At 41.2% G+C, this 27,927-nt stretch overlaps 1 protein-coding gene across 1 annotated transcript; it reads right to left on the reverse strand.

Annotated features, from left to right (window-relative positions):
- Positions 1 to 27,872, reverse strand: si:ch211-156j16.1 (uncharacterized protein LOC564557 homolog). The gene is made up of 4 exons (XM_034173201.1): positions 27,493 to 27,872; positions 11,237 to 11,623; positions 7,793 to 7,901; positions 1 to 4,224 (listed from the first exon to the last, which is right to left on the reverse strand). The coding sequence occupies exons 1-4, from the start codon at positions 27,554 to 27,556 to the stop codon at positions 4,218 to 4,220; spliced, it is 567 nt and encodes a 188-aa protein (XP_034029092.1). The 5' UTR covers positions 27,557 to 27,872; the 3' UTR covers positions 1 to 4,217.
- Between the last annotated feature and the right edge of the window lie 55 nt (positions 27,873 to 27,927).

The following is a 27,927-nucleotide window of genomic DNA, read 5'->3' on the forward strand; positions in this document are numbered from 1 at the left end:
TGGTGTTTTCAGTTATTTTTTTATTGAAATAGTATGAACAAAAACACTGCAATTAAATAAAAGGGTCAAAACAAATGAAATGGCAAAATTGAAAGCCCTACAGGTGATAATATCTGGCAACGCAGAAGGGAGGAAACAGGCAAAAAAGTCGTTGCAAACGTCTGCAGTGTCTAAAAGCTTTTCCAGCGTAACATCACTCATTCAGTGCAAATGCTAAAGATGCACGTAAAGCAAAAAGAGCCAAGTGGAGACTCAGTCATTTATACACCCATTTATGCATACTTACAAATGCAAACAGTAAGAGGGAGGGAAAAAAAGTACATTGTTGCCTCTAACACCACACCAAAGAGAATAGAGCAGCAAGAGGCGACACCAACAGGTTAAAAAAAACTTCATTTACTGTGTGCGCTGCGTCTCCTTAAAAATGATCTAACAGCAGCTCTCCCTGTTCGCTGGCTGCTCATTGGTTTAGAATGGAAACGGAGACGTTAACAGCGTTGAGTTCAGGCACAAATATGAACCTCAGTTCAGATAACTCGCACTCTAATGACCAACGCGCAGCGACGGACATGTAAAGCGTAATATTCCGACGTCAGCTGTGATTGTTGAGGAAGAGTCACAGTGCTGTCAGTCATCAGATCATCATTTTATGGATGTGGACAGTTTGCACAAACAGTTTGGTTTATCTGCGGTGGATATTCAGTTATCTGTAATATGCTGTTTATATTTGTGATGTCAAACTATATTATTCTGACACATCAGATTTGACACCATGAGTTAAAGTGACTGTACGGTTGTGGTGTCGCCTCTGAATGAACACGTTATGAACACGTTAAGGCTACTCATGTATTGATGTACTTATTCAAAGACTGTATGGGTTCTGACCACAGACTCTGTGGGTCTAACGTGTTTAAAACAGTCCAACATGGCAGCGGCAGAACGAAGCCCTGGGGGAATCCGTTGCTATGCGGCGTTCTATTGAGTGTCTCCTCTTGGTACTTTGCTCTCTTTGATCGTGCTCTGATCTAAGTGCACCTATGAAGCGTCACGTCTGTGACGCAACAGTGGCCGACTGCTCTGGTATCAACACAAAATATTCACTGAAGTACTATGAACACATTGTCACAAGAATGTTGTTGTCGTCTGGTTTTGACTTGAATGTGGTACAAAGAAGCCAGAAATGACTTAAGCTGGTCCTTTGGAATGGGTGGCAGTTAAAAAATAAAATAAGTCGATTCACATTAATAATGTACGCAAACGTATTGCATTCACTGGATTAAAAAAAAATTGGCAGCTGATCTCAAAATTACGAGAAAAGCTCCGGTGTCTAAATTGTTTATATAAATAGCTTCTGTACTTCCAGTCTCTCAGTAAAGAAGCAGGCTGAGGTTAGAATGATGATAACACATGATCAGACACAAAGTGTGGATTTTCCCCTCAGGTGCTCCTGGATGAATGTCCAGGCAGGAGCACAGGGCGTCTCACCAAAATGAGACATCTCGCCCCCCTACAGATGTCCATCTTTCATTCACACAGTCCCACCGAACACTGAGGGACAGTGAGGGGCTACTGCCAGCCCGGCGTATGCCAGTCTGGGTGCCCCATGCCCCACCTCGTGGGAGGAGTTTCATTCATCCAGGAACAGTTTAGGGGAAAATCCACACTTTTTGTCCGCATGGAAGTGGTGTGCGATCACAGTGCAGCATCTGCGGTTACAAATTTGCCGAGTTTCGATTATGACTCGGGAATTCTCACGCTTGTCTTTACTGAGGGTCTGGAAGTACGGAAGCCACTAGTACTGATGCGATTGCCAAAAATAAATAAGTAAATAAATAAATAATAGCAATAATTAATAAAATAAAGAATAGCCCAATCTCGTAATTGAGATCGGGATCTCATAATTATGTAATTATTATTTCTCATAATTATGAGATCATTTCACGTAAATTAAGAGATCAGCAGTCAAACTTTTTTTAATCTAGTGAATGCAATAAATACTCTTTCATAATAATGCACTTCAGAAGTTTAAAGGAGTTTCAGAATCCCAGAGACAGTGGCACAAACCCTTCTGCTAAAGTTCACACAGACATTTTGAGGGTGCGCGGGAAGGTGTTTTTATATTATTATTATTTTTTTTTTGTTAGGACAAGTTCATCACTTAATACTTCCACTAGTTCAGCAATTGCTGTATTTTAGTGGTGCTGTGATAAAATACTTCAGCTGGTGCTCAGGGGTTGTAACAGTCTGTTAGGCGCAACAGTAGCCTGATGTTACAGTCACAGTTAGCATCTGACCAAATATCAAATCCATTCAGCTGCAGTTTTGGAAAACTTGGTGACCTTTCACGGGCAAAAGGCCATGATTGCCCAGTCACAAGGCATTGTGAGAATACTGACATTTGTGGAGATGAAAACAGCGGCTCTGCTAGCTTTCTGTGTCATGACACACAATTTGTAAAATTCTACCGTCCTGGAACAGTAACTGTTTCAAAATTACAGATTAATCGACTCTGCAGTCACTTTTAAGACTGGATCCTGAAATATGTTCCTTTCAAACAATTATCATTCATTTGCAACTAAGCTAGCTAGCTAAGCTTAGTTGCAAAGTTTCTCTACTACTTGCAACTTTGCTAGCTTAGTTGCAAGTAGTAGAGAAACTTGAATCTTCGACTGGACTGGGTTGCTTGACGCAAGGACGTTTCGCTTCTAATCGCAGAAGCTTCCTCAGCTAAAATTCTTGCTCTGGTAGTCTGACTTCTGTCTTGACTCGTGTGGAGAAGAATTAGTTGCAAATGTATTAGTTTATGTTTTGCTTGTCTTAGTGCTGGTGGCAGGATATTGCTATCATTGCTACTATTAGCTATGTCATTAGCATGCACTAGCTGCATTTGTACGCCCTGCTGCAGTTTTGTACGGCCCCGCACCTCTTCCCGGACTTTGGTCTTGGCAGAAAATTAATTTGTTGTTGTGCAATTCTAGAAATTCCAACACATCCGGTCCTGCGAAGTTGCTGTAAAAGTTACAGTTGGAAACTGACCTCTTCACTCCAAATTATTTGTCCTTTCTCTTATTTGCCCTTAATGGGAAAAATCTTGCAATACTAGCGTTGAAAATGTGAATATATTTCTATTCATAGAAAGAAACCATAAACTGGAACTCTTCCAAAAATCTTACATGCACGCTGTGTCATGTAGCACTGCATTGCATTATGGGTGATGACAAAATGGCAATTAGCATTAGCCTCTTAGCACAGTCACCGCTCTACACTTACAAGGTCAGTGCATTTGCATGGTCAAGGGTCAACAAACTTGAACTTTTGATGCAATGCAGCAACACCTCACAGACACACAATAATGCAAACACACCATTAGCAAGCTAGTTAGCATGTAGCTAGACTGTAATGAGACTGGTTGAGCTCATCTGCTAATGATTTATTCTGCTGGTGTAGATCCAGCAGGTAAGGTTGGGGTTATAAACAGTTTGTGAATTTGCAAAACTTTATCAAAACAGTTTTGATGGTAAATATCTGTGTGATGCTTAGCTCCACAATGCTAACACAGCAGCCACGGCAGGTCACCAAGTTTCCAGCACTTCCTGCTTCAGTCGTCTGAGTTGACAATATTGCTGTTGGCAATCTGTCATGTGACCGCAGCGTAAGGCTACCGTGAACCCAATAATATCAAACAACTGAAAAATTAATTTAAGGAGTTTTTTGTGATACGTACACCCTGTGGAATCCAAATCTGCTTTGTGATTTTTCACCCGCTAACATCCCTTTCATGGACTTTTGTCTCTAGATTTTTTTATGATTTTGCAGAGCTTTGACAAACCCACATTCATATCTGTGCCTGTCACTGTGTATGTCCTGGTGTCTTTAAAAAAAACACTTGGAAAAGCCCTTTGAAGATCCGGTGCCCATCGTGTTTTGTTCCCTCTGAATGATTTTGGAGTTGGGGAAGTCGGAGCCTTTTGTACCAGAGACTTCAAGGTTCACGGGCCCCGTGTGTCCACGTTATACACACACACACACACACACACACCCACCCACCCACACCCACACACACCTCCCCCCACCACCTTTTTTTGCAACAGTTCAGAGTCCTGGTGAGATTTAACGCTGGTGTTCTGTTTGTTTTAATGACCGGAACTGGTATCACGGTTCAGTAGTTCAGAATTTCCAGAACTTCAGACGCTCCTGCTGCTTCACCCACGTTTCCCTCAAGGGCTGTGGAGAGAAAATCAAACGGTTAACACAAATAATCATGACTTTCTAGTTACAGCGACTACTAAGTTGAAATGGTTTTTATGTGAAGTCACTGTAACACACAAGGATCTTGATTAATGGGGGGAAAAAACATGGTTTGGGTTTTGCAAATCAAACGTACAATTTGTGGCTTTTTGTTGCCATAAGAACTTTATAACATCATAGTTTGGTAAAGAATTAGATAAAAAAAAAAGCCATTTCACAAAGTTGAAGAAAATGATTGAATAGATAAAAGGAAGTATTTTCTCCAAAATTTGGATATACTGTGACCTATTTAATATTTATAAATCTATTTATAATCCATCACTTCAGAGAAAGCCATTAATATCAGCCAACAGCATGAAAGAAACTGGTGACATTTATAGATATTTCACTAGACTGAAGATTTTCAGGCAGCTTCAAAAGGAAATTTGAATACGACATATCTGTGTCACATTATAAGCCAAACATATTTGATTGGGGTGCCCCTGTTGGGAAGGGGGGGGGTGCTGATGCAGCGGTGGCATGATGTACAGACACAAATGCATAGAAGAAGTATTGTACCGTGGCACATAAATGATATTTCAAAGTGTTCAATCTAAATCATGCCCCCCACCCCACCCCCACCCCGCCAAAGACATGAAAAAACACAAAAAAACCCAAAGACTCAAGCGGACATCATCATTCACTGAATGAGCAGTTTCAGCTGCCATCTTGGTGAAGGAACTGAATGACGTCAGAATCTAAACAAAGCAACGCGCTTACCGCAAACATGACAAACGTTTGAGGAGGGGGACAGAAGGCTGTCCAGTCTACGGGCCAACTACTGAATGCTTCACATTCAGATTCAAAATCAGAACAATGCCACAACCATTACCTGGGTGATAAGAGAGTCAACTGAAAGCTTTAAATATTCAATTTCAACGCAAAATAACAGTTAATGAAGTCACTGACTCAATTATTATAGTTATTTAAAGAGAGTACTGGACTCCATTCACAAATAACCATTTTTACCTGAACATGCCAAGACAATTCATTATACAAGACGGCAAGCAAAAATATTCCAAAAACAAGCTTTCCTCTAGTGTTTTAACTGCATTTAGCCCACACAAGAAAATAATAATAATTAAAAACCTAAAAAAAAAGCCATGTCCGGAATACATGCAAAATGGTAAAGTTTGTATAAAGTATTTTCTGGAGTATATGATTCTCCACCTATTAAAAAATTCATCTTGAAGAGGAAACCCCATATATAGGTTACACTGGAGTATAAGTCGTGCCTTTTTTCTGTATTATTTTTATGCATCGTTGGACTGTTATTTTTATTATTGGCATTTATCATTTTATTATTAGAGTTTATTTTGCTTGGTGCTTTAATTCCAGGTGAAAGTCCAAAATAGAGTCATTATAATGATTATTATCAATAATGAAAGTGTGATATTTTTTAGGATACAAGTCGCATCTGAGTAGAAGTTGCAGGACCTCTCAAAGTACGAAATAACAAGCAACTTGTACTCTGGCAAATATGGCATATGGATATAAACATTGTATTCATTCATTTTCTGTACTCGCTTACTCCAGTTAAGGGTCATGGGATAGCTGGAGGCTATCATAGCGATCACTGGGAGAGAGGCGGGGTACACCCTGGACAGGCCACTGGTCTATTTCAATTTCAAATTTTTTTCCATTTATATAGTTCCAAATCACAACAGAGTTGCCTCAAAGCGCTTCACACAGGTAAGGTCTAACCTTACCAACCCCCAGAGCAACAGTGGTAAGGAAAAACTCCTTCTGAGGAAGAAATCTCAAGCAGACCAGACTCAAAGGGGTGACCCTCTGCTTGGGCCATGCTACAAACATCCTATCATAGGGCCACATATGGCTGGAAGAACGCAGTGACTCAGACACCTAAGGTCAATTTAGAGTCACAAATTCACCTAAGAGACATTTATTTGGAAATGTGGCAGGAGCTCCCAGAGGGAACTCACGTGACCACGCAGAGGACATGCAAACTCCACACATTAATGACCAGGTGGGATGCGATCCCATTACTTTCTTGCTGTGAGCAACAGTGCTAACCACTAAGCCACCATGCCACCCTAAAACATTACAGTTTAAATAAAATACAAAAATGAACAGGATACAAAATTGTGCAAAGAAATGAACTGCACTAAGAATGTATTTGCAGTGCTAAGAGTAAAAACAGAGTTACAGAACATAGTGCACGGTGTGCAGATAAAACATGACACTGAACGCTATGCAATAGGAAGATTAAAAATGGTGGTGCAAAATGATGGTCGTGATGTTGTGACGAGAACAGCGTCATCACAGTGGTGCATGGAAGGGGCACTGTGGAGCTGGGTTTTATGATGGTGTCATATGGTCCTGCCACTGACGAGGTAGAGAGCCAGTCACAGGTTACAATAATGGGGTGGGACCCGGGGTGAGGTTGCAGGGGTGGCCCATGCCATTCAAGGGCACCCCTGGACAAGCCCATGGCCATAAGACAAAAATGTTATAAATGATATTTAAAATTGTTTCAGGATTCTGCAGGTCCAGATCAGATCATTACGTGGTGATGAGAACCCCGACACTGATGTCAGCGGAGCTTAGCAGGAACACACTCATCTATGACTTTTAGGAGCGAAGCACAGTGGTGGGACATTTTCAGTACTGGAGATTAGAGCCCAGCCGTTATTATCGGCTGATATAAGCCCTTTTCAAAGTACTCACTATCGGCCGAAATTTTGCCGATAGAATGTCGATAATTTCTCATAAACAGAACAGTTACTGAAATAATGTTTGTGTCGGCAATGTAAAATGTCCTTGCACCATTTGTCCAGCAGATGGAGCTCTGACTATATTCAACTGAGAGCTGCTTACACCCCTGCTTAAATGTGTTCAACACCAGCCCCCGTAGTTCGCCATCACACTGCACTGATCGGCTGACAAAAGCATACAAGTAAGTTTATAAGGATGTATATCCTTATCCTGAACCTATATCTAAGTTGCAACAACAAGAGGTACAAGATCAGATGTATTTCACAACTCTTTTTAAGGATATGTATTTGCTAATTTCACAAAGGTTTAATTCTTGATTGCATTTTTTGAACTTGAAAATTCTTCTCTGTTATAAAGGTAATCAAATATGAGGACAAAGCTTCAGCTTTTAGCTCATACCTTTTTTGTTAAGGGTCCAAAAAAGAATAAAAAAAAAATATCGGCTGATTTATCGGCTATCGGCAAATCAGCCGATTTATCGATTATCTGCATTTTTTTTCATCCAAATATTGTTATTGGCATCGGCCTCAAAAAATCCATATCTGTCAGGCTCCACTGGAGATCGATTAGGGTGGAATGAGACCTTCTCTTATCTCCGGGGAACAACATTCAGTACAAGAGACATTCCATCACTGCCTGAGATACTTCATCACCGTTTACATCATCGATGACTAAAACCTCCTGAATTTTAAGTCCATTTATAGGTCAGCTGCCTGCATTCACACGAAGTGAAGGTTTGTGTGTTTTCTTGCAGAAGTGAGGGACTTACGAGTATTTTCCCCTCCTCCTCACCACAGCAACCACCACACCGATGAGGAACGCCACCCCCAACAAAATGCCGATCACAATGCCGAAAACCTGAGCGGAACTCAAGCTCTCTGTGAGACATGAAGGTAAAAAAATGCATATAAGGTAAAATCCAAAAATAAAGGAAATGTATATTATTATGAAAACAAGTGACAGAACTGCAGTTTTACACATACAGTAGTGTTCAGAATAATAGTAGTGCTATGTGACTAAAAAGATTAATCCAGGTTTTGAGTATATTTCTTATTGTTACATGGGAAACAGGGTACCAGTAGATTCCGTAGATTCTCACAAATCCAACAAGACCAAGTATTCATGATATGCACACTCTTAAGGCTATGAAATTGGGCTATTAGTAAAAAAAAAAAAAAAGTAGAAAAGGGGGTGTTCACAATAATAGTAGTATGGCATTCAGTCAGTGAGTTCGTCAATTTTGTTGAACAAACAGGTGTGAATCAGGTGTCCCCTATTTAAGGATGAAGCCAGCACCTGTTGAACATGCTTTTCTCTTTGAAAGCCTGAGGAAAATGGGATGTTCAAGACATTGTTCAGAAGAACAGCGTAGTTTGATTAAAAAGTTGATTGGAGAGGGGAAAACTTATACGCAGGTGCAAAACATTATAGGCTGTTCATCTACAATGATCTCCAATGCTTTAAAATGGACAAAAAAAACAGAGATGTGTGGAAGAAAATGGAAAACAACCATCAAAATGGATAGAAGAATAACCAGAATGGCAAAGGCTCACCCATTGATCAGCTCCAGGATGATCAAAGACAGTCTGGAGTTACCTGTAAGTGCTGTGACAGTTAGAAGATGCCTGTGTGAAGCTAATTTATTTGCAAGAATCCCCCACAAAGTCCCTCTTTAAATAAAAGACGTGCAGAAGAAGTTACTATTTGCCAAAGAACACATCAACTGGCCTAAAGAGAAATGGAGGAATATTTTGTGGACTGATGAGAGTAAAATTGTTCTTTTTGGGTCCAAGGGCCGCAGACAGTTTGTAAGATGACCCCCAAACTCTGAATTCAAGCCACAGTTCACAGTGAAGACAGTGAAGCATGATGGTGCAAGCATCATGATATGGGCATGTTTCTCCTACTATGGTGTTGGGCCTATATATCGCATACCAGGTATCATGGATCAGTTTGGATGTGTCAAAATACATGAAGAGGTCATGTTGCTTTATGCTGAAGAGGACATGCCCTTGAAATGGGTGTTTCAACAAGACAATGACCCCAAGCACACTAGTAAACCAGCAAACTCTTGGATCCAAACCAACAAAATTAATGTTTTGGAGTGGCCTGCCCAATCCCCGGACCTAAAGCCAATTGAGAACTTGTGGGACGACATCAAAAAAGCTGTTTCTGAAGCAAAACCAAGAAATGTGAATGAATTGTGGAATGTTGTTAAAGAATCTTGGAGTGGAATAACAGCTGAAAGGTGCCACAAGTTGGTTCACTCCATGCCTCGCAGATGTGAAGAAATCATGAAAAACTGTGGTTATACAACTAAATACTAGTTTAGTGATTCACATGATTGCTAAAAAAAAGCAGTTTGAACATAATAGTTTTGAGTTTGTAGCCTCAACAGCAGATGCTACTATTATTGTGAACACCCGCTTTTCTACTTTTTTTTTTACTAATAGCCCAATTTCATAGCCTTAAGAGTGTGCATATTATGAATGCTTGGTCTTGTTGGATTTGTGAGAATCTACTGAATCTACTGGTACCTTGTTTCCCATGTAACAATAAGAAATATACTCAAAACCTGGATTAATCTTTTTAGTCACATAGCACTACTATTATTCTGAACACTACTGTATGTTACACAGGTTTTTTCACACTAGACGAGCACTTGGTAAATTGCAGATCTCTGAAAAGTTATAAGAGTACTGAAGAACTTGTTCACAAATTTTTATAAAACCGAGGGGGCATTGACCAATGAAGAAACCGTTCACTTTAGGTGTGATTCTGAAACAAAAGGCGGATCCAGCAACATTTTGTTCCCATGTTCGTCAACTTTTTTTTTACACATATCATTGAAGGCTTGGCATATGGTTTTGGGGCTCATATAGCTGAAGGGACTGTTGAGTGCTGCAAAATGCAATTTCAGGCAGTTTGATGAGAAATTGACAAACTCACAATGTTGCCAAAGCAAAAACAACTCTCTGGACCCCCCTCTGGATCAGGATCAGCACCCATACTTAAAGGGTTCTCTCTTGACCTGTGCTCTACTGTTGAACCAAGGTTCATAAAAATGGATTCTTATGTTTGAGTATTTAAAGTCAATTTTTATTTTCTTTCAATTGCTCCCAGTTGCTCAATTTGCCACAGTGGACCCGGGAGAGATCTGCATTAGAATTTGACACAAATTTTACACTGGATGCCCCAATACAACTCCAGTTCCACTTGGACAACAACTGAAAATGTACAGGGGCAAACGTATCCTTCAAAAGAAATAGTGGAATTCTAACTGAACATCCCACCCTCCATCACAAACACAAATAAACGTTTAAATAAGTTGATGTATTGCAATGCATCAACTTAAGGTTTGAAAGAAAATTGCTTTAGTAGTGGAACAGAAAAACCATGTCATGCTAGAATCATGCAAATTAGGATAAAAGCACCAAAATATGCAGACGTGTTCCCAAGGGTGTTTTTAACAATACTGATCTACTTGCCACATGAAATTCCATCATGGTGGCCATTTTTCAAGGTGGCTGCCAAAGCCACATCTTGGGAGCTGGTTTTCCATGATGTTGGACATTCAAGAAAAAATAGGATACACACAAAGTACTAAAAAGTTGAATATTCTATCATGTGTTTCTTTCCTATTATTGACGGTGAATGTTTGTCACGTTTTACTTCAGTCTGTGTTTGCTCTGATATAACCTCACAAGGTCTTATAGCAAAGGTAAATCTATTCTTAAAGCTATGATGTGAACTCACTTTCAATCCAAATAATACCAATTAGTTCATTATAAAGACTTGTACAAGAAAATTACATTTTTAAATAAGAGGACCTCATAATTTGACAGGCTACTATGGTGCCGTCTTGAAAAAGGCCATCATCTTTGAATTTTGAATGTCTAATTAAATCAGATTTGCAAAATATGCCATCAAAAATAAATTGGCCTATTTTGGTGCCGTTAGCCACATTGGCAGTACTGTTACAGGGGAACCCTATAATATGCCGCATCATTATGGTGGCCATCTTGAAAAAATGGCAGCCATCTTGAGTGGCAGATTTGCAAAATTGCCATAAATGTCGCTTATGCCAAATTTAGCGCTTTTATCAAGATTTGCATAGTTTGTTCTGTAATTCATATAGTTCCAAAGTTGTCAGTACACTGAAAATCATAGCAGTTAACGTTATCTGTCAGAGTGTATAAGTATCTTTGCTCACCCACTGTGCCATCTTCTATGATCACCTCATCACCTGCTTTATTGGCTTCTGTCGACATGGGTTCGATCTCACCCTCTGTTGGGGCCTCAGTGGGGCCTTCTGTCTCCACAGTGGGTCCCTCTGTGTCAACAGGCTCTGGTGTCATACCAGCATCGGCAAGAGTTTCTGTCTCATAGGTGGTTTTCTCAGGGGCAGCTGTCAGGTCAACAAGTGTCTCCTCCGTGCCAGCTTCTGTCACTTGTACCGTCATGGCAACATCAGATACTGACACCAGGTTGGTAGATGGAGACCACGTGACATCAGTCACTTCCTCTACCACGATCTCCGTGGTTGCAGACGTGGCCTCTTTGAGGGTAACATAGTCATCTTCTGGGATCCCTGTTGGGCCTGCAGATGTTGGGGGAGGAGAAGATAAAAATAAGGCTTTGGAAAAACCTCGGCTTTGACACTGTAAAATGTGTTGATTAAATATATATAAAAAAACACAAATTCTAACATCTTTGATCACCAGCTCAATGCAAACAGTAATTTGCTTTATTTATGTCGTATTCCATAGATCTGCCAACCACAGGTCTACGGAATACGACGTAGACAAAACAAAATGTATATATTTTAACAAATTAATGTCACTGCTGAACTCCAGGAAGAGATTTTGATAAATTCACAAATAATGTGGCCCAAACAACCAAATAAACACACAATAAACTGCCATTAACATGTTAGCACACCAAAGCTAATGCTAACATGTTTTAACCGCAGTCAATCGCAGACAATCACAGTGGCAAATTTTGGACAACTTTAATTACTGATGAACTACTGGATTAAGCATTTAAGTTTTATATTTATTTCATCATAATGTTAGAAGGTGTTAAGAAACAAAGGGGAAATGCTAAGAGTCAAAGTTGACTCTCCTTTCTGACATCATCGTGCAAAATCATGACTTTTGTTTCTTACACAGATCATGACTAACAGGGCGACCACACCCAGTGACCTCATAAAGATACATCCATACCTCCCCCCGCCCCCCATCACTCCTACATCATGCCTTTAAGGGCTTTCAGGGTTCTATGTCTGCTTAATTATGCACCAGATCCTCTGTCTCATTTCCTGTGGAGTAAGACGCTGTCGCAGCAGTCGCTGGAAGCTGTGCTGAGTTTTGGGTTTTCACCTCTGAATTCATTTTAATTCTGTTGTTTGTGTTTTTTGAGTTGTTTCTCATGTTGATATCTACAGTAGGCGTTCGCTCAAGAAATCACAGACCTCAAGGGCCAAGAATATAAATACAATGACAAGTTTAGCATTTGAAGTTTTAGTCTTTGATTTTTCATTATTGCTTTGTTTTCAGTCAAATAAACACATACACACACACACACACACACACACACATATATATATATGAGAGAGAGAGAGAGAGAGAGAGAGAGAGAGAGAGAGAGAGAGAGAGAGAGAGAGAGAGAAGGCAGGATTCAAAGTACAGCTACAAGTACCTGGGAATGCCCCAAGCCAATGGGGACCATGATGAAGATGCAAGAAGGTCAGCCACAACCAAATACTTTCAGATGATAAGACAGGTGCTGAGAAGTCAGCGCAATGGTAGGAATAAGATCTGAGCCATCAATACATGCACCGTAACAGTCATTAGATACCCAGCTGGGATAATAAGTTGACCTCAGGGGGTGTTAGATGCCACTGATGTCAAGACACGAAAACTCCTCACAAAGCACGGAGGTTTCCACCCAAAGTCCAGCACCCTGAGGCTCTATGAGCAACGCAAGGAGGAAGGGCGAGGACAAGTGAGTGTCAGAGCCATAATCCAGGATGAGATAAGGATCATCCATGAATACATTAGAAGATGGCCCCCCTGAGATCACCTGCTACCTTCAAACAGCTGAAGACAGACGTGATAAGGAACAGGAGGAGGAGATATCATGGAAGACCAGGCCCCTCCATGGGATGTACCATCAACAGATAGAGGGAGTGGCTGAGATCAATAAGACCTACCAGTGGCTAGAAAAGGCTGACCTAAAGGACAGCACAGAGTCTCTGATCATGGCAGCACAAGAACAAGCCTTAAGCACCAGATCCATAGAGGCAGGAGTCCACCACAGCCGACAGGACCCAACTTTCAGGCTGTGCAAATGTGCCCCAGAGACAGTCCAGCACATAGTGGCAGGATGCAAGATGCACACTGGGACAGCATACGAGGTCTATTAGAAAAGTATCTGACCTTATTATTTTTTTCAAAACCCATATGAATTTGAATCACGTGTGATTACATCAGACATGCTTGAACCCTCGTGGGCATGCGAGAGTTTTTTCACGCCTGTCGGTTACGTCATTCGCCTGTGGGCAGTCTTTGAGTGAGGAGTCGTCCACCCTCTCGTCGATTTTTTCATTGTTTAGGAATGGCTCAGAGACTGCTGCTTTGTTTGATCAAAATTTTTTCAAAGCTGGAAGGCACAACTGAGTGGACACCATTCGATAAATTCAGCTGGTTTTCGGTAAAAATTTTAACGGCTGATGAGAGATTTTGGTCTGTAAGTGTCGCCGTAAGAACAGCCCATGGTGCCTGGCGGTGATCTGCGCTTCGAGGTGGCAGCGTCTCGCCGTTTCAAGTTGAAAACTTCCACATTTCAGGCTCTGTTGACCCAGTAAGTCGTCAGAGAACAGAGAACTTTCAGAAGAAGTCGGCATGAGGAGTTTATTCGGACATTCCATTGTTAACGGACATTTTGTAATGAAAGAACGTGCGGGCAGAGTCGCATGTCGGGCAGGACCCGACCGCGGGGGGTCGCGACAGGAAAAACACCTCCGTTGGAAACCTTAACGGGCAAGTTGGAACATGCCCAAGCTGTTAAACAATTTCTCAGTTACTCACTTGTTGAAAGCCATCAAAAGCCGCCTGAATTTTACAAATGGTTTTCAACACTGAGGTGTTTTTCCTGTCGCGGCGCACACAGATTTGCACGCACGTCTTTCATTAAAAAATGTCCTTAAACAGTGGAATGTCCGCATAAAGTCCTCATGCCGGCCTCTTATGAATCTTCTCTGTTCTCTCACGACGTCCTGGGTGAATTAAGCCTTAAATTAGGATGTTTTCAGCTCGAAACAGGCCGACGACGGTGCCTGGAAGCGCTGCAGGACGTCCCGCTCTGTGGGAAGTCCTTACAGCGACAGAAACACCCCATAATCTCTCATCAGCCGTTAAACTTTTCACCGAAAACCAGCTTAATTTCTCGAATAGTGTCCACTCGGATATTCCTCACAGGTCCAGAAAAAATTTTGATAAAGCAACGCGCGCCGTCTCGAGCAGCGTGTGAAACAAAGGAATTCAGCCGAGAAGACGGGACCACATCTCACTCAAGGCCTGTCCACAGGGAAATGACATCACCGACACGCGTGAAAAAACTCACGCATGCGCACGAGGGTTCAAGCATGATTGGTGGAATCGCACGTCATTCAAATCCATATAGTTAAAAAAAAAATAAAAGGGTCGGTTTATTGTCTAATAGACCTTGTACACTGAGAGACACAACCAAGTGTGGGGAATCATGTACCGGAACATCTGTGCTGCATACAGATTAGAAGTCCCCAAGTCCCAATGGGAGACACTGCCGAAGGAAGTTGAGAAGACAGGACTAAGGTCCTGTGGGACTTCAAATTCCAGACAAACAAGCAGCTGGCTACCAACCAGACATAGTGGTGGTTGACAAGAGAAAGGAGACCACAGTTGTGATCGATGTGGAAATCCCAGCTGATGGCAACATCAGAAAGAAGGAGCAGATAGGAGAAAATAGTGAAGTTCCAAGGGCTAAAGGAGCAACAGGAGCAGATGTGGAAGGGAAAGTCAAAAGTGGTCCCAGTAGGAATAGGAGTACTGGGGGCTGTAACACACAGATTGGAAGAGTGGCTTCAGCAGATTCCAGGCACAACATCAGACATCTCTGTCCAGAGGAGTGCAGTCGTAGAAACAGCTAAGATACTGCACCAAACCCTCAAACTCCCAGACCTCTGGTGGAGGACCTGAATTTGAGGAACACACAAGAAAAAGAGAGGATATAGCAAATGGCATTTCCTGCCACTTATAAAAAAAAAATGAACACTGTATGTGAAAATACCTATTTTAATGAAACTTTTTACACACATTTCAGTTGTCAGTTTAATAAATAAAAAACTATTTTAGTACTCTGAGATGAGTCAGTTCTCATCGTGCAATGGGTCTGTATAATGGTAGCAATCACTGGTATGTGCTCTTACCTGTTTAGTGGTTGTATTTTTTTTTTTGTCATCTGCGTTCTTCGTGTTTGTGTCGTTATGTGTGTTCACCACAATATTGGAGCAGCAACAAAAGGACTTCCCCAATTCTTCCTCAAACGCAGGGCAGTGCTGTTTGCCGCCATACATGTGGATAATCCCTAAACTGGTGACAGTCACCCTTTGTTGTTGGCTGAGTTGTTGAATAAAATTCTTTGGTTTGTGTGGTCTATGTGGCACAGGTTTGTGTTGGCCACTCTTGTGGTGAGCACTGCCAAATTATTTCGCTGGAGAAAAATGTGGTGCCCCTATATCACATGGGGCCCCTTGCGTCAGCCTAGGCAGCCAAAGCATTAGACCGCCCCTGGAAATGTCATTTTCCCCCAAATAAAACATATTTAAAACTGCAATAACTGAACAACATCTCCAATATCTTCACTACATCTTTGTAAAAATCTGACACCTCCGGTGAAAACTTTGAGGAGACATCATGAGTTTTTAGGTTCTTTCCCTCAGTGGGTTTGAACTGATGAACATTGATATCTCACAGATTAAGCGCTTACAGCAAAAATGGAGGCTTTGAGTTTGTGCTAAGCAAGCGTATTATTACATGTGCTGTATTTATCCTCGTGTTTTTCATCCAGGCCTGGTTTCTTTTCCTTCCAGACTCACCATCTTCAACCTTCTGGTGACCACCACTCAGAGCTGGATACTGCTGCTCGAAAATTAAGGTGGTAGAACTCAGCGTGGCACTAAAATTATGGTTAGATTTTCCACTCGGAGGATGTTGGCCTGAAATTCGTTCCACCATCCACGTCTCTGCAAACGTATCTGGCTGCACAGGCCGAGAGCGAGCGTCTAAACATATCCTCTGACATCATGCTCTCACTCTGCTTCAATTGTTGTAAATACTTGCAATAATACTTAAGTCAGGTAAAAATAACTCTGAATGCTTGGTGCTGTGTCACACCCGCTGCAGTTATTCCCAGTCCCGCGCTGGTGAGCGCCGGTCATTAGCAACAGACGGCGTAAATAGAACAAAACATTTGTTCATTCTCTGGCTGCCAGCATGGGGGGGGGGGAATTGCTTGGCGACTCAGACGGTTCGTTTGGACTGTGTAAGTGTGATGACAAAGTGGTCTGAGCGTCGCAGACTCTGACCTTAAGGCTACATGCAGTTGGCCTCCGATGGCGGCAAACGATTGTTTCATTATGTGTACACTTCCAACAATTAGCTGTGACGAGCGTTTCCTTCCCGCTGCGCCAACGCAGCTGCAGCAGTGAGTAAGAGAGCTGTGGCCTCCTTCCTCTCCTTTAATCTGTCATCCTCGCGCTGCCACACCCTGAAGATACGTACGTATGTGGAAGATGCTCTGAGGGAGCGTCCAGGATTCTGTCGACGTGGTTTCTTTTCGGTTTCCCACAGGTTTCGTTAAGAGTTGTGCCATCCTCGCTGTTTTTGGTGCTGTGCACGGGTCATTGCACTCCACACTGGATCATTTTGTCCGCAGGTGCTCACTTGCACCCACGTGAAGCCGGAAGCAGCCTGAGTTCACCTGGCGGCTCAGCAAAGTTAATCAAGTATGCATGTGTGTGGGTGATTATTACTGCTAGTTAAGATGCAAAATGTACCTTCTACTGTTTTATCCTCTGACTCAAACATGGTTTTGCAGAGGAGAATCATTTTACCTGCAATGGACACAACTGTAAGTTGATTTTTGGTTGTCAGTTTATCTTATTTTCCCCAGAAGTTAGCTTCTCAAATGAATAAACAGTCAAGACTCCGCTGCAAATTTGAACAGCTTTTTGTCGCCATCTAGTGGACAATGTGAGCATTTCAGGGCTTCTGGTATATTTCCTACTTGAAACACAAAAATTCATTAAAAACACCATTTATAAATGTCAGAAATGCATGATTTTTTGGCAGGCCGATCTTTGACCTCCCAGTATTAATGTCTAAAAATTTAGATTTTGAGAGTTTTATGGTTCTTGAGTTTTAGGACGTGTAAGATTTTGTTGTACGGATGAATGACAATTTCTCTTGACAAGCCTCTTGACGTGCACAGAGTACTAGCCCATTTGGGGTGTGCCATTACAAATTTGAAGCTATACACAGAAGGATTGGGTTGCATGTGCTCGTTATTAACCGGCGTTTTGTGCGCCAAACATAATGTCAACCAGTCAGTGTTTCTTGTCCTTCCCTTTAAAATGCTGTACACAAAGTGCACAACTCTATCAGGGAAGCAGATGCAACTGAAAGGATCTGTGGCTCATTAACGAATTAACTCCAACCTATCACAGCACACAGCGGATTTGGGGCCCACCAATGATCCCTGAGGTGAAGTTTGCAGCAATTTTTTTTCCACAGAATGTTTGCACTTACTGCTTTTCATTTAATTGTCCTTTGCTTGTGTATTTTATGCATCTAATTTCACCTATCTCATGAGAACAGGAGAGAGAGAGAGAAAGAGAGAGAGAGAGACTGCTCTCAGAAAATGAGTTTTTTTTGGCCATAATATACCATCATAATAATATTATATTATTGCATCTCCCTGTTGGGCTGGTTGTGTGAAACTAAACAGGGCTGAACTTTAGAACAGGTTTATGGGGGTCAAAGTGCAAAAACTCTCTGATAATAGAAGATATTAAACGTGTCATCTTTTATGCCCACAGGACAGGATTTTACTGGTTTTGGGGAGAAATTAGTCAGGTGGAAATTACTGGAGCAATGACAGCTGCGCCGCACTTTGCACTGCTGTGCGCCGGGTGTATGATGGGTCCCTGTGTCTTAACTGTCAAAATGGTACTTGGGAACAGTGATGGATTTTTCTGTCTACAACTTTTTATTTTTATCTTTATTCTACATTCTTGCCTCATGAGATCTCAAAGATAAAAAAAAAAATAAAAAAAAAATTGTGCTTACATTTACACACCGGTGGGAGCAGTTCCACTAATCCACTAACAGCTACTTAGCAAAGCTAACCTTTTCATTAGCGGATTAGATTTTCAGCTAACTGAAAACCATCAGTGGACCAATTAGCTTCCGCTAAATTTACTTCTGCTAACATTTTTTTTTTTTTGCTGGCATAGTGAGTAAAGCTTAACGGCCAGAAACATCTGTAAAACCTAAAATCCTACATGTTAATTCCTGCCGTATTTCTGCAATAATCAGGCCGCTATGAGAAGCTCAATTCTCCACCCAGCAGATGGGGGCAAACCAGCTGCCAGGTGGTCTTGCAAAGAAGAGAAAAAAAATTATTTACTTTCAACATGCCATCGACTTAGACAGTGGGCAGGATACATGAAGCGCAAAGCACCTTTCACTCATGGTTTCATTTAAACCAACTAATTCCAGGCAGTTTATTAAAATTAATGGCAAATATGATATCACACATATTGCGCTAAGTAATGCGCTAATTCCTGAAGGTTTGAGCGTTAAACAGACACATCCGCCAAAAAGTTTTATTATTATATTAATAATATTCAAATTATATTCAAATGATCTGCTCTCATCACTCCCCCCGCCCCCCCCCCCAGTCAAAATTAAAGAGAACACTGCCATCTACTGGATGGGGGTGTGACAAAGACCAACATACTTGTGATTCTCAAATGCAGTTTTACGCTCAGAATGTCTCAATATAACTGGATCACAGATCACACACATTCTAAAATCCAACACACAAGTTACAATAACTTTACAGGGGGTGTCAAAATTGTCATGTTTTTTGTTTATTTCAGTTTTACAACAGTAATGTCATTTTAAAGTACCACAATTCACCCTACTGATATATCACGTAATCTCCTGTGCACCAGAGAGTTGCTGCAGTCAAAATAAGACTGAGAAATCACATTAGACAACCAAAATGTAATTTTATGCCTTTCATAACATTTTTAAGAGATTGCTGCATGAGACCCTGAAAACTTACTAAAACAAATATTCCAAATATTCTGTGTCTGCTACGTTTAGCTTTTATATATATATATATATATATATATATATATATATATATATATATATATATATATATATATATATCTATATATATATATATAATATATATATATATATATATATATATATATATATATATATATATATAGATATAGATATAGATATAGATATATATTACTCTGGAACAAACAGTGCTGTAAAGGACAATAAGCAGGATGTTAAAGAGCAAACTTCTGCTTCCTCCAGAATGACATGAACAGGAACATGAACGATTCCCTGCCCATTGAAAATAATGGTGAAACAACCTGAACTTCTCGCAGGTTTACATAAAACAAACACAATAACAACGTATATAAACACAGATCATATATTCAAGAGAGTTTTAGGCATAATAAACAAAGAGTTTTATGTTGGGATGTTAATGCTGTTGTTCGTGTGCGGCGGTTAAATTGCAGCCTGATCAGACTCAATGTGAACTCCCCAAAATTATGCAACATTTTGCAGGATTTGAAACCTCCATACACAAATTACATTCACATCCAGCATATGGCAGTGTTCTATGCATTTTGACCGGGGTGGGGGGGGAGTAATGAGAGCAGATCATCTAAATTTCCCATAATGCCTTTCGGCACGTGTCTGTTTAACGATCAATCCTTCAGAATTAGTGCATTACTTTAAAAAATATTTTATTATATTTTCACTTTGTAAAAATGACAGAGTTGCCGTTAATGTCGATAAACTGTCCAAAATTAGTTGGTTTTAAATTAAACCATGAGTGAAAGGTGCTTTGCACTTCATGTATTCTATCCACTGTCTGAGTGGAAGCATGTTGAAAATAAATGATGCTTTTGTAGTAGTACTGGCAGTGGCAGGCCGGGTGCATAAAGAGAGAAGTTCTGGCTCTTTGTTTGTTTCTGGTTTGTGAGCGCCTTTGAATTTACCAAGCAGCACTTGCGGTGCTTAAACTCGAGACTAGCTTAGCTGACTGTGTACTGAGGCAATACAAAAAGTTAGCGATTCACTGTAATTTCCGCTAAATTTTTTAGTGGTTTATTGGTTTAGTGTTATAAAGGTTAACATTTCAGTTAGCAGATTAGCGGCTATCGAAGCTAGCTTTTTGGTTAGCTGTGCCCACCACTGCTTTTATGTCTCTATTTAAGGGGGCATATTGTGTAAAATCTACTTTCATCTTCGTTCACCTTTTACAGCTCGATTTGTCTGAGGTTTCACGTTAAAAATCCTCACAGATATATAGAAATTACACTGGTACCAGCAAAACATCAGCCTGAAATGGCTCGTTCTAGGCTTCTGTGACATATGTCACAGACATCCACACCTGGACTCAACCAGTGGACATTGTCCAGGAAGCACATGGTCCAGGAAGGACAGATGGAAAGGTCAACCGTTTGTCTTTTGGGAGAGGGCGTGGCCAGCAGCAGCACATTTCTATTTAAAGCAGCGGGCACAGAAACAAGATCTGAACTTACACCTCAGGGTACAACAATAACAAAGAGAGGAAAAAACTACCACATGCCAAAGAAGGAAGAAAAGCCTGATCTATAGATACAAGCGGGAGGAAAAACGGGTTCTACAAAATAATTCCGGCTATGATCTACGACTCTGAAGGGCACCGGCTCCAAAATGTCCCACAAACACTGTCCTCATGGCAGGATGTAGAAACACCAGGAGGATGGGCGTGGAGCGGGGAGGGGATATAAGAGAAGCTCCATAATGGGTTTAAATCCCACCGGGAAGAAGCACGACGTGCACAGAGACGGGAAAACAGTGAGGGTCTGTGTCCATCCATTAGTCACAATCAGCTGTCACCAGCCGCCCGTTTGGGTGCACACGCGTGCGCGTGTGAGCGCCACTAGCTGACAGCTGCAGGTGGGAGGGACGGTGTCCAAGTAGACGGCATTGGGGAGTGCGTCCACATTTGGAGCCAAGGAATGTTTTTACTGCACCAGAGGAGTGAAGCGTACGAGAGATAAACGGCTTGACAAAGCATAACCCCCCCCCCCCACTAACCCACAGTAGCCTGTGGGCGGGACACGGACACTTCATTCCACACCCACTTCAAGCAAAGTGGATGTGGAATAATCACAGACACAACACGATCTCCCACAAAGATTTTCCTGTGCCGGTTTGGAAAAGATACAAAAACATTCAGCAGTTCCCATCCAGAGAAAAGATCCAAATCCAGCATCAGATCAAATTGGACTCAGTCTCCTAACAGACGAGTCGAATTAAATTCCTGAAACGTAACAAAGCAGAGTGGGAATGACATCATTAAAAATAAAGATATTCAATGAAGAAAAGGAAAAATGAACTGATCACATGTCAGCATAAAGCTGCAATTCAGGAAACTTGGAATGTGAAAATTTCCACATGTAATGAGGCCAGCAGGTGGCGCTGTGCAGAAGAAGTTAGTAACCTCACTCCACAAGGCCAATAGCCACTCTGGCGACAGGCGCTAGGAGCTGTGGGTTAGAGTGCCTGCCTCCAATCCTGGAGGTTATGAGTTCACACCCAAGAGTAGGACATAGTGACGCAGGTTACACAAACACCTACTTTAAATTCCAAGTCAGGGTTCTTTTTTTTTTTATTATTTTATTTTTTGCTAGTTTGGGAGGTCTTGTGACTAAACACACACACACACACATACATATATACACACACACACACACACATATATATATATATATATATATATATATATATATATATATATATATATACCTCACAACCAAAATGCAAAATTAAAGAAAAAGTTATTGAATGTTTTTTCTGCAATAAATCATAATTGGAGAAATTGTCCCCTTTTTTTGCTCTTCTTGGGGGCCCTGGGGTGTCCACATGGATTCAATCAGAATGTCCAACTTACCCCAAGGATCAGAAAAATTCACTGAGTGGTTTCACAGAAAATCATCATAGGGAAGTGTGGGATGAGCTGCTCGGACTGCGGCCACCTCAACTCGAACACGCAGTAGAAAAATGAATGAATGAATCATCAGACGGCACATCGTGCGGGAATCTCAATGTTGTTCGTCCTATGGACTAAAAAGAATCCCGTTAACCACGGTAGAATATTTTGACAAGAGTTTGATATGAATAGTTTTGTTGTCATGACGTGTTACACATTAACACAAAGCACCAACGTCCACACCGCCACCAACGCCATCTTCAACCGTCATCATGTTTGGTAGAAAATTTCAAGACAGTCTTCAGTCCAAATGCCGGCTTTCCATAAACAGATTCCTTGTCCTCACACTAACGTCTGGACGCATGACTCAGTTCCTCCTCCTCTTTTTTTTTTTTTTAAAGAGCCTGACGTGAGAAGCGCTCGCTCCTCCTGGCTCACCGGAGTGTCTGAATATTTGTAGAATGAGCACAGCCTCTGAGTCACTTCTGGAAGCGGGCATGGGCACCTTTATCTTCAGCTGCCAGATGTTAGCGGCTGAGAGAAGCCCAACGGCGATCCTGCTGCTGCTGACAGTTTGATGACATTTGTGTCCTTTAGTCTCATTTTTTAAACCGCTGAGGTTTATGTTCACATATATTTTATGCATTTGTTTAACAGAATTACTCTGAAGAACCAATCAGACAATTTTCATAAAAGTTGGTGAAAATGTCGGAACCCTAAAACTTTTTAATTTTGGAGTATTTTTAAAGGGGTCATACTGTGCAAAGTCTGCTGTCATCTACGTGTACCTACATTTAGCTCTGATTTTATGTTACACATCCTCCAAAGTGCCACAATTCTGTGACTGTACATGTATAAATTCTGCTTTAGTGACAATTTCAGCCTGAAACAGTTCATTTGAAACTTATGTGACATATGTCACAGACATCCTTATCTGGAACGCTGCTTGCAATGTGAGACATGCCCACTGAGCGGGTGCACACTGTGAGACACACACAGTCCTCTGTAAGAAAAAATGGTTTATGCCTTTGAAGGGAGGGGGGTGTGGCCAGAAGCAGCTCCTTGCCATTTAAAGCACCAGGCTTGTTTTCTTCCCAGAGGCAGAAAATATTTTTGGTGTTTTTTTGTGGAGGAAACACCTCGGTGAAGAAAGCGTTTGAAGCTTAAGTGGGTTGGTTTTGGATGTCTGCATCTTGGCAGTTTACAAGCTAGCTGATGACAGCAGATTAGGTAACTTGTGTTCAGGTGATTTGTGGATTGGGTAGTAGTTCTTATAATAGGTGGCTTGGGTACTCGTATTAAAATGTATGACCACCATATAGCTTCAATGACCCTGGCACCATCAGTGTAGCTAATATCACCAAGCTATCTAATTAACACTAATGGTGCTAACATTCAAATTAAGTAATGCTAAAATTTCACTCAGTGGAAACACTGGCCCACCAACTTCTTAAATAATCCGTTAATACAATTACCCCCACAGCAAAGATATTATCTAAGATATTTGTATTAAAACATTCAAAAAGTACAAACACAGTTGTGTCCACAGCAGCTAGCAGCACCAGCTAGCAGAGCCAATCAACTCTGCCTAGACCCAGTACACACTAGCTGTCGCTCAAGTGATCACGCCACTAATTATTTATAGGTTTGTGAGTTAAGATAGCTAAAACTGATTAGATGTATTTTAAAAAATCTCCCCAAATACTGTTATAAATGCGAAAGCTAGCTATAGCCTCCAAACTGTTTTTTTGTTTTGTTTTTGTAAGACGTGGTAAACATGTTTATTTTTGCTGTATATTTGGAAATCTTACCATGTGTTTTTTTGAGGTGACTGATTTTTTTTTTGACCTAGCCTCAAGTGGCCATTTGAGGAACTGCAGGTTTGGGCATTTCCACGTTGGCTTCATTTGTCAGCACCGGAGGATGCCTCTTGCTAGTGAACAACATTACCTTGCTGAAAAGGTGTTTGACTCCTTTAAACGTTTGCGTTAGATCCAAATAAAGGGGTGGCACCAAGGGATTTCTACTCACTGTGATGAAGACCATGTTAGAAATGCACCAGTTTTCATGGAACCTAATGACACGGTTCAGAGCATCCTGAAGCCACTGGAGCAGAGGTTGATCCAGGAAATCGTAAAAACCGTTTTACAAGATGGGGCATTTTGGGTCTTGGTGGAGGTGCACACTTTAATGAGCACCCTCCTGATTTTTAGGGGTCTTTGGGTGTTTTTCCCCACAGAGTAACCCTCTGTGGGTTTGGGGCGGGAAGGCCACACAAGACCGGTAAAAGCTGTCATTTAAAAATAGACGCTGCCCCCACCCAACTCACTCGCCGGGGTCCAAGTCATCAACAGGGGAAACAGTGCAAACAATGTGAGAAAGATGGCGGTGGACTGGATGGTGGAACCAAACAGGGCAAGCGCCAAGGGGCGGGGCTCCACACACCTAACAACCATGTGAAAGAGAGTGGTGCGCCTCCAGCTCCTCACTCGCTGTGCCCGCCTCAGTGTAGCCCTCGTAAACATAGAGCTTCTGTCTTCAAATACACCACGGGACCTGGCGCCGCCCCACCCTGCAGAGCCCTCAGGCCTCAGTCACGCCCACGACGCCTGCTGCAAACCCGTGCCGGTGAGGGCAAAGCGTGCAGGAGGAGATGTGAAGAGAAGAAGTGGGGGGTGGATAAGCTTTCAGATAAATGAGCATGAGGTGTGTTAATATGCACAAGCGGGATTGGCAGCAGTCCAGAGGAGATTCCTTCCTTCTGCTCAGAATTTACACAAACGCTCACTGTTGCATCATGTTTCCAAATCCACAGGTTCCTCATCAGGCAGGAGGTGAAAACGAGGAGGAGAACGTCTCCGAGGGACACACAATCCTCCGTTTGTTAAAGTCACGCTTTTCCATCACACACGTTTTGCAAAAAATGTCGGATTACCATCGAGAGCGTTTAAACGGACAAAATTTATTTTGTCAAGAAAACCATTCACGAACCGCATGTATAACCATTCTTACTTTTCAAGGTTTTAAATTGTGCTTTTGTTAAACAAATGTTAACGTTTAACTTCAACTGCACCTGCTCCCTCAGCAATCCCAGATATGTCCAGCAGGTGGCAGACCGGTACACAGTGTCCTCGCTCAAATTCCAGTCAACAAATCCACTCGAGCCGAAATCCCGCAAAAGAAAATCTACATTTTAGTCATTTTATTAAATGAATAAAGTATATAAATTCTCACAAATAACAGTAGCTAAGAATTTTAGTAATTTTCTTTTTCATAATATTTTTGAAATATGAGCTGATAAATAAAATAATCACTTTGATTACAACCAATAAATTTGGCTGTAATCTGTTGAATCAGTCTTTCTTTAGTGCAATTATTGGGTTAATAATGGGAAATGTTCCAAAGCACTTCTAAATCATATTTAATCCAAGTGGAATTCAGAAATGGTTAATACTGTTATTGACTATTTCCTTATTTCAGCGTAAAGTTACAGCCTGCCTGTGTTGTATAATTGGCTTGGTGCTAGCTTAGTTAGGTGAAATGTTAAGATGAACACATCCTGATCAGTGTGAGCAATGAGATTTATAATGTGCTTAAAATAATACTGTTACCATGGAAACCTGCTCACAGGCCAATGTTAGCATAAAAACTCCCTAGCATCATATAACATGGTGCTAATGGGCCAATGTTATACAGTTACCATGAAAATGTGCTAACAGGCTAATGTTAGCATGAAAACTTACTAGCATCTTATAACGCGATGCTAATGGTCTAGCGTTACACGTATTTGAGCCTTACAGAATTATAGTATAGTTACAAAATTATAGTATAGTTTATATAAGAAAAACAAACTGAACTTGCGTATCAAACTGAACCAATTCTTAACATTTTTTTCCTCGTTACATGACATTTTAACACACATACAACAGGATGTCATTTCTTGTTTCTGAGTTATTGTGCTAGCCACAGACTATAAAATGAATTTGGAATTTAGGAAACTAAAAAATGGCAAAAATATAAAAAGTTCATGCTGTTTTGTGTAAATAAAATTTTTTTAATGTGTTTGAAGGTGTGGTGTAGCTAGAACAGCTCCGAGAACGCACTGCTGCTGCAGACAGTCCGAGTCAGGTTTTTTCATCGCCTCTCGGCTGTGCATTTGTATTTTTTGGACTTTAATGTTGATTAATTGCACGTGCAGTGGAAATGTGGTGACAGCAAATCTGACTACTGTCTACGTGAGCACCAAATGACTGTGGGTGTGACTAATACAGAGCTTTATGTCATCAGCCAGGAATGTTACAGAGGACAGGAAAAGAAAACATCAACTGAGATCAAAGAAATAATTCAGAGGCAGCTCTTAATCATCAACTCCCAAAGAACATCTCTTAAAAAAAAAAATCATTACAATCTGTTGACTCTTTCACTTACAGGGTACATAAACAGACAGGGCCAATCACATGATCTCTGCTCATTTTGGTCATTTTTTTGGGGGGGTGCAGATTGTAGCTCTTTATGATGTCATAAAAAATTTTCTTTAAAAGGAAAGTTATGAAGGCAGATGTGGATCACCACAAAAATTTAACCACGTCTTTCAGCCAAGGATCATCTGTTCATGAAGTGCCGTGAAAATGCACCTCTGTGCAAAGGTTTTAGGCACACACACAATTTTTTATTTATGTAGTTTTTTTTATTATTATTTATTTTTTGAGAAATTGGAATGGGAACAACTGCACCTTTTTTGTGTTCACTGATGAAGAAAAAAAAAAAATCTTGGCTGACTAAAACTTTTGCACAGTACTGAATGTGCAACATCTTGTGCCCATACAGACAAAGACGTGTGCTCATGTAACCTCCGCCTTCCTTTTTCATTTGGTGGCGCCAATAATGACATAATGGTAAAAAATATTCCATTATCATAGAAACATCAAAAGAACTTAAAATGATTTCATGTGCCAAATATGATCATGAAATGTGATCATGAAAACCAAAATAAATCTGGACCCATTTATCTCAAGTTCAACAGTGAGCAAGCAGACAAAGGGTGGTGCGGTGTCGGAAGATGGAAGCATGGACGTGATGCGGTTTGCTCCGGCAGCACCACATCAGCCACGCGTGCAAATCACTTACTTGCAACTGTGCAGGTAGAGAAAAGTCCGAGCAGGGCCAGGAGCAGCAGCAGCTGAACTTCCATTCTCACTTCAGTCAGTCACCTCCAATCAACCGTCAGGGAGTCCCTCAGGGCACAGAGCACGACACTGGATCCGGCGCGCACGCCAGACACACAGCAGCCTGCGTGGAGCACCAAAAAAGGTCAGGAACAAAAATAAAGTCTTTAGAGAGGCTGGAAAAGCTGCAGATCCGCTATAAAGTTGTTGGAAGTTTAAGCTGAGTTGTTTCGTCAACTGTCAGAGGTGGAGGAGGAATAAAGAGGGAAGTGGAGGGATGTGAAGAGGGCAGCAGAAAGTAAAGGAGGTCTGGTCACTGGAGAGAAAGAGAGAGAGAGAGAGAGAGAGAGAGAGAGAGAGAGAGAGAGAGAGAGAGAGAGAGAGAGAGACAAAGAGC

The sequence above is a fragment of the Thalassophryne amazonica genome, chromosome 6, assembly GCF_902500255.1.
Source record: "Thalassophryne amazonica chromosome 6, fThaAma1.1, whole genome shotgun sequence".
In the NCBI taxonomy this organism is placed as follows: Eukaryota; Metazoa; Chordata; class Actinopteri; order Batrachoidiformes; family Batrachoididae; genus Thalassophryne; species Thalassophryne amazonica.

What these genes read in the sequence shown, in the direction of transcription:
- si:ch211-156j16.1 (XM_034173201.1), bottom strand. Translation starts at nt 27,556, where the DNA reads ATGGAAGTTCAGCTGCTGCTGCTCCTGGCCCTGCTCGGACTTTTCTCT. An exon ending in CTCTACCTGCACAGTTGCAA is followed by an intron (nt 11,624 to 27,492) that starts GTAAGTGATTTG and finishes CAACATCTGCAG; the next exon opens with GCCCAACAGGGATCCCAGAA. An exon ending in CATAGAAGATGGCACAGTGG is followed by an intron (nt 7,902 to 11,236) that starts GTGAGCAAAGAT and finishes CATGTCTCACAG; the next exon opens with AGAGCTTGAGTTCCGCTCAG.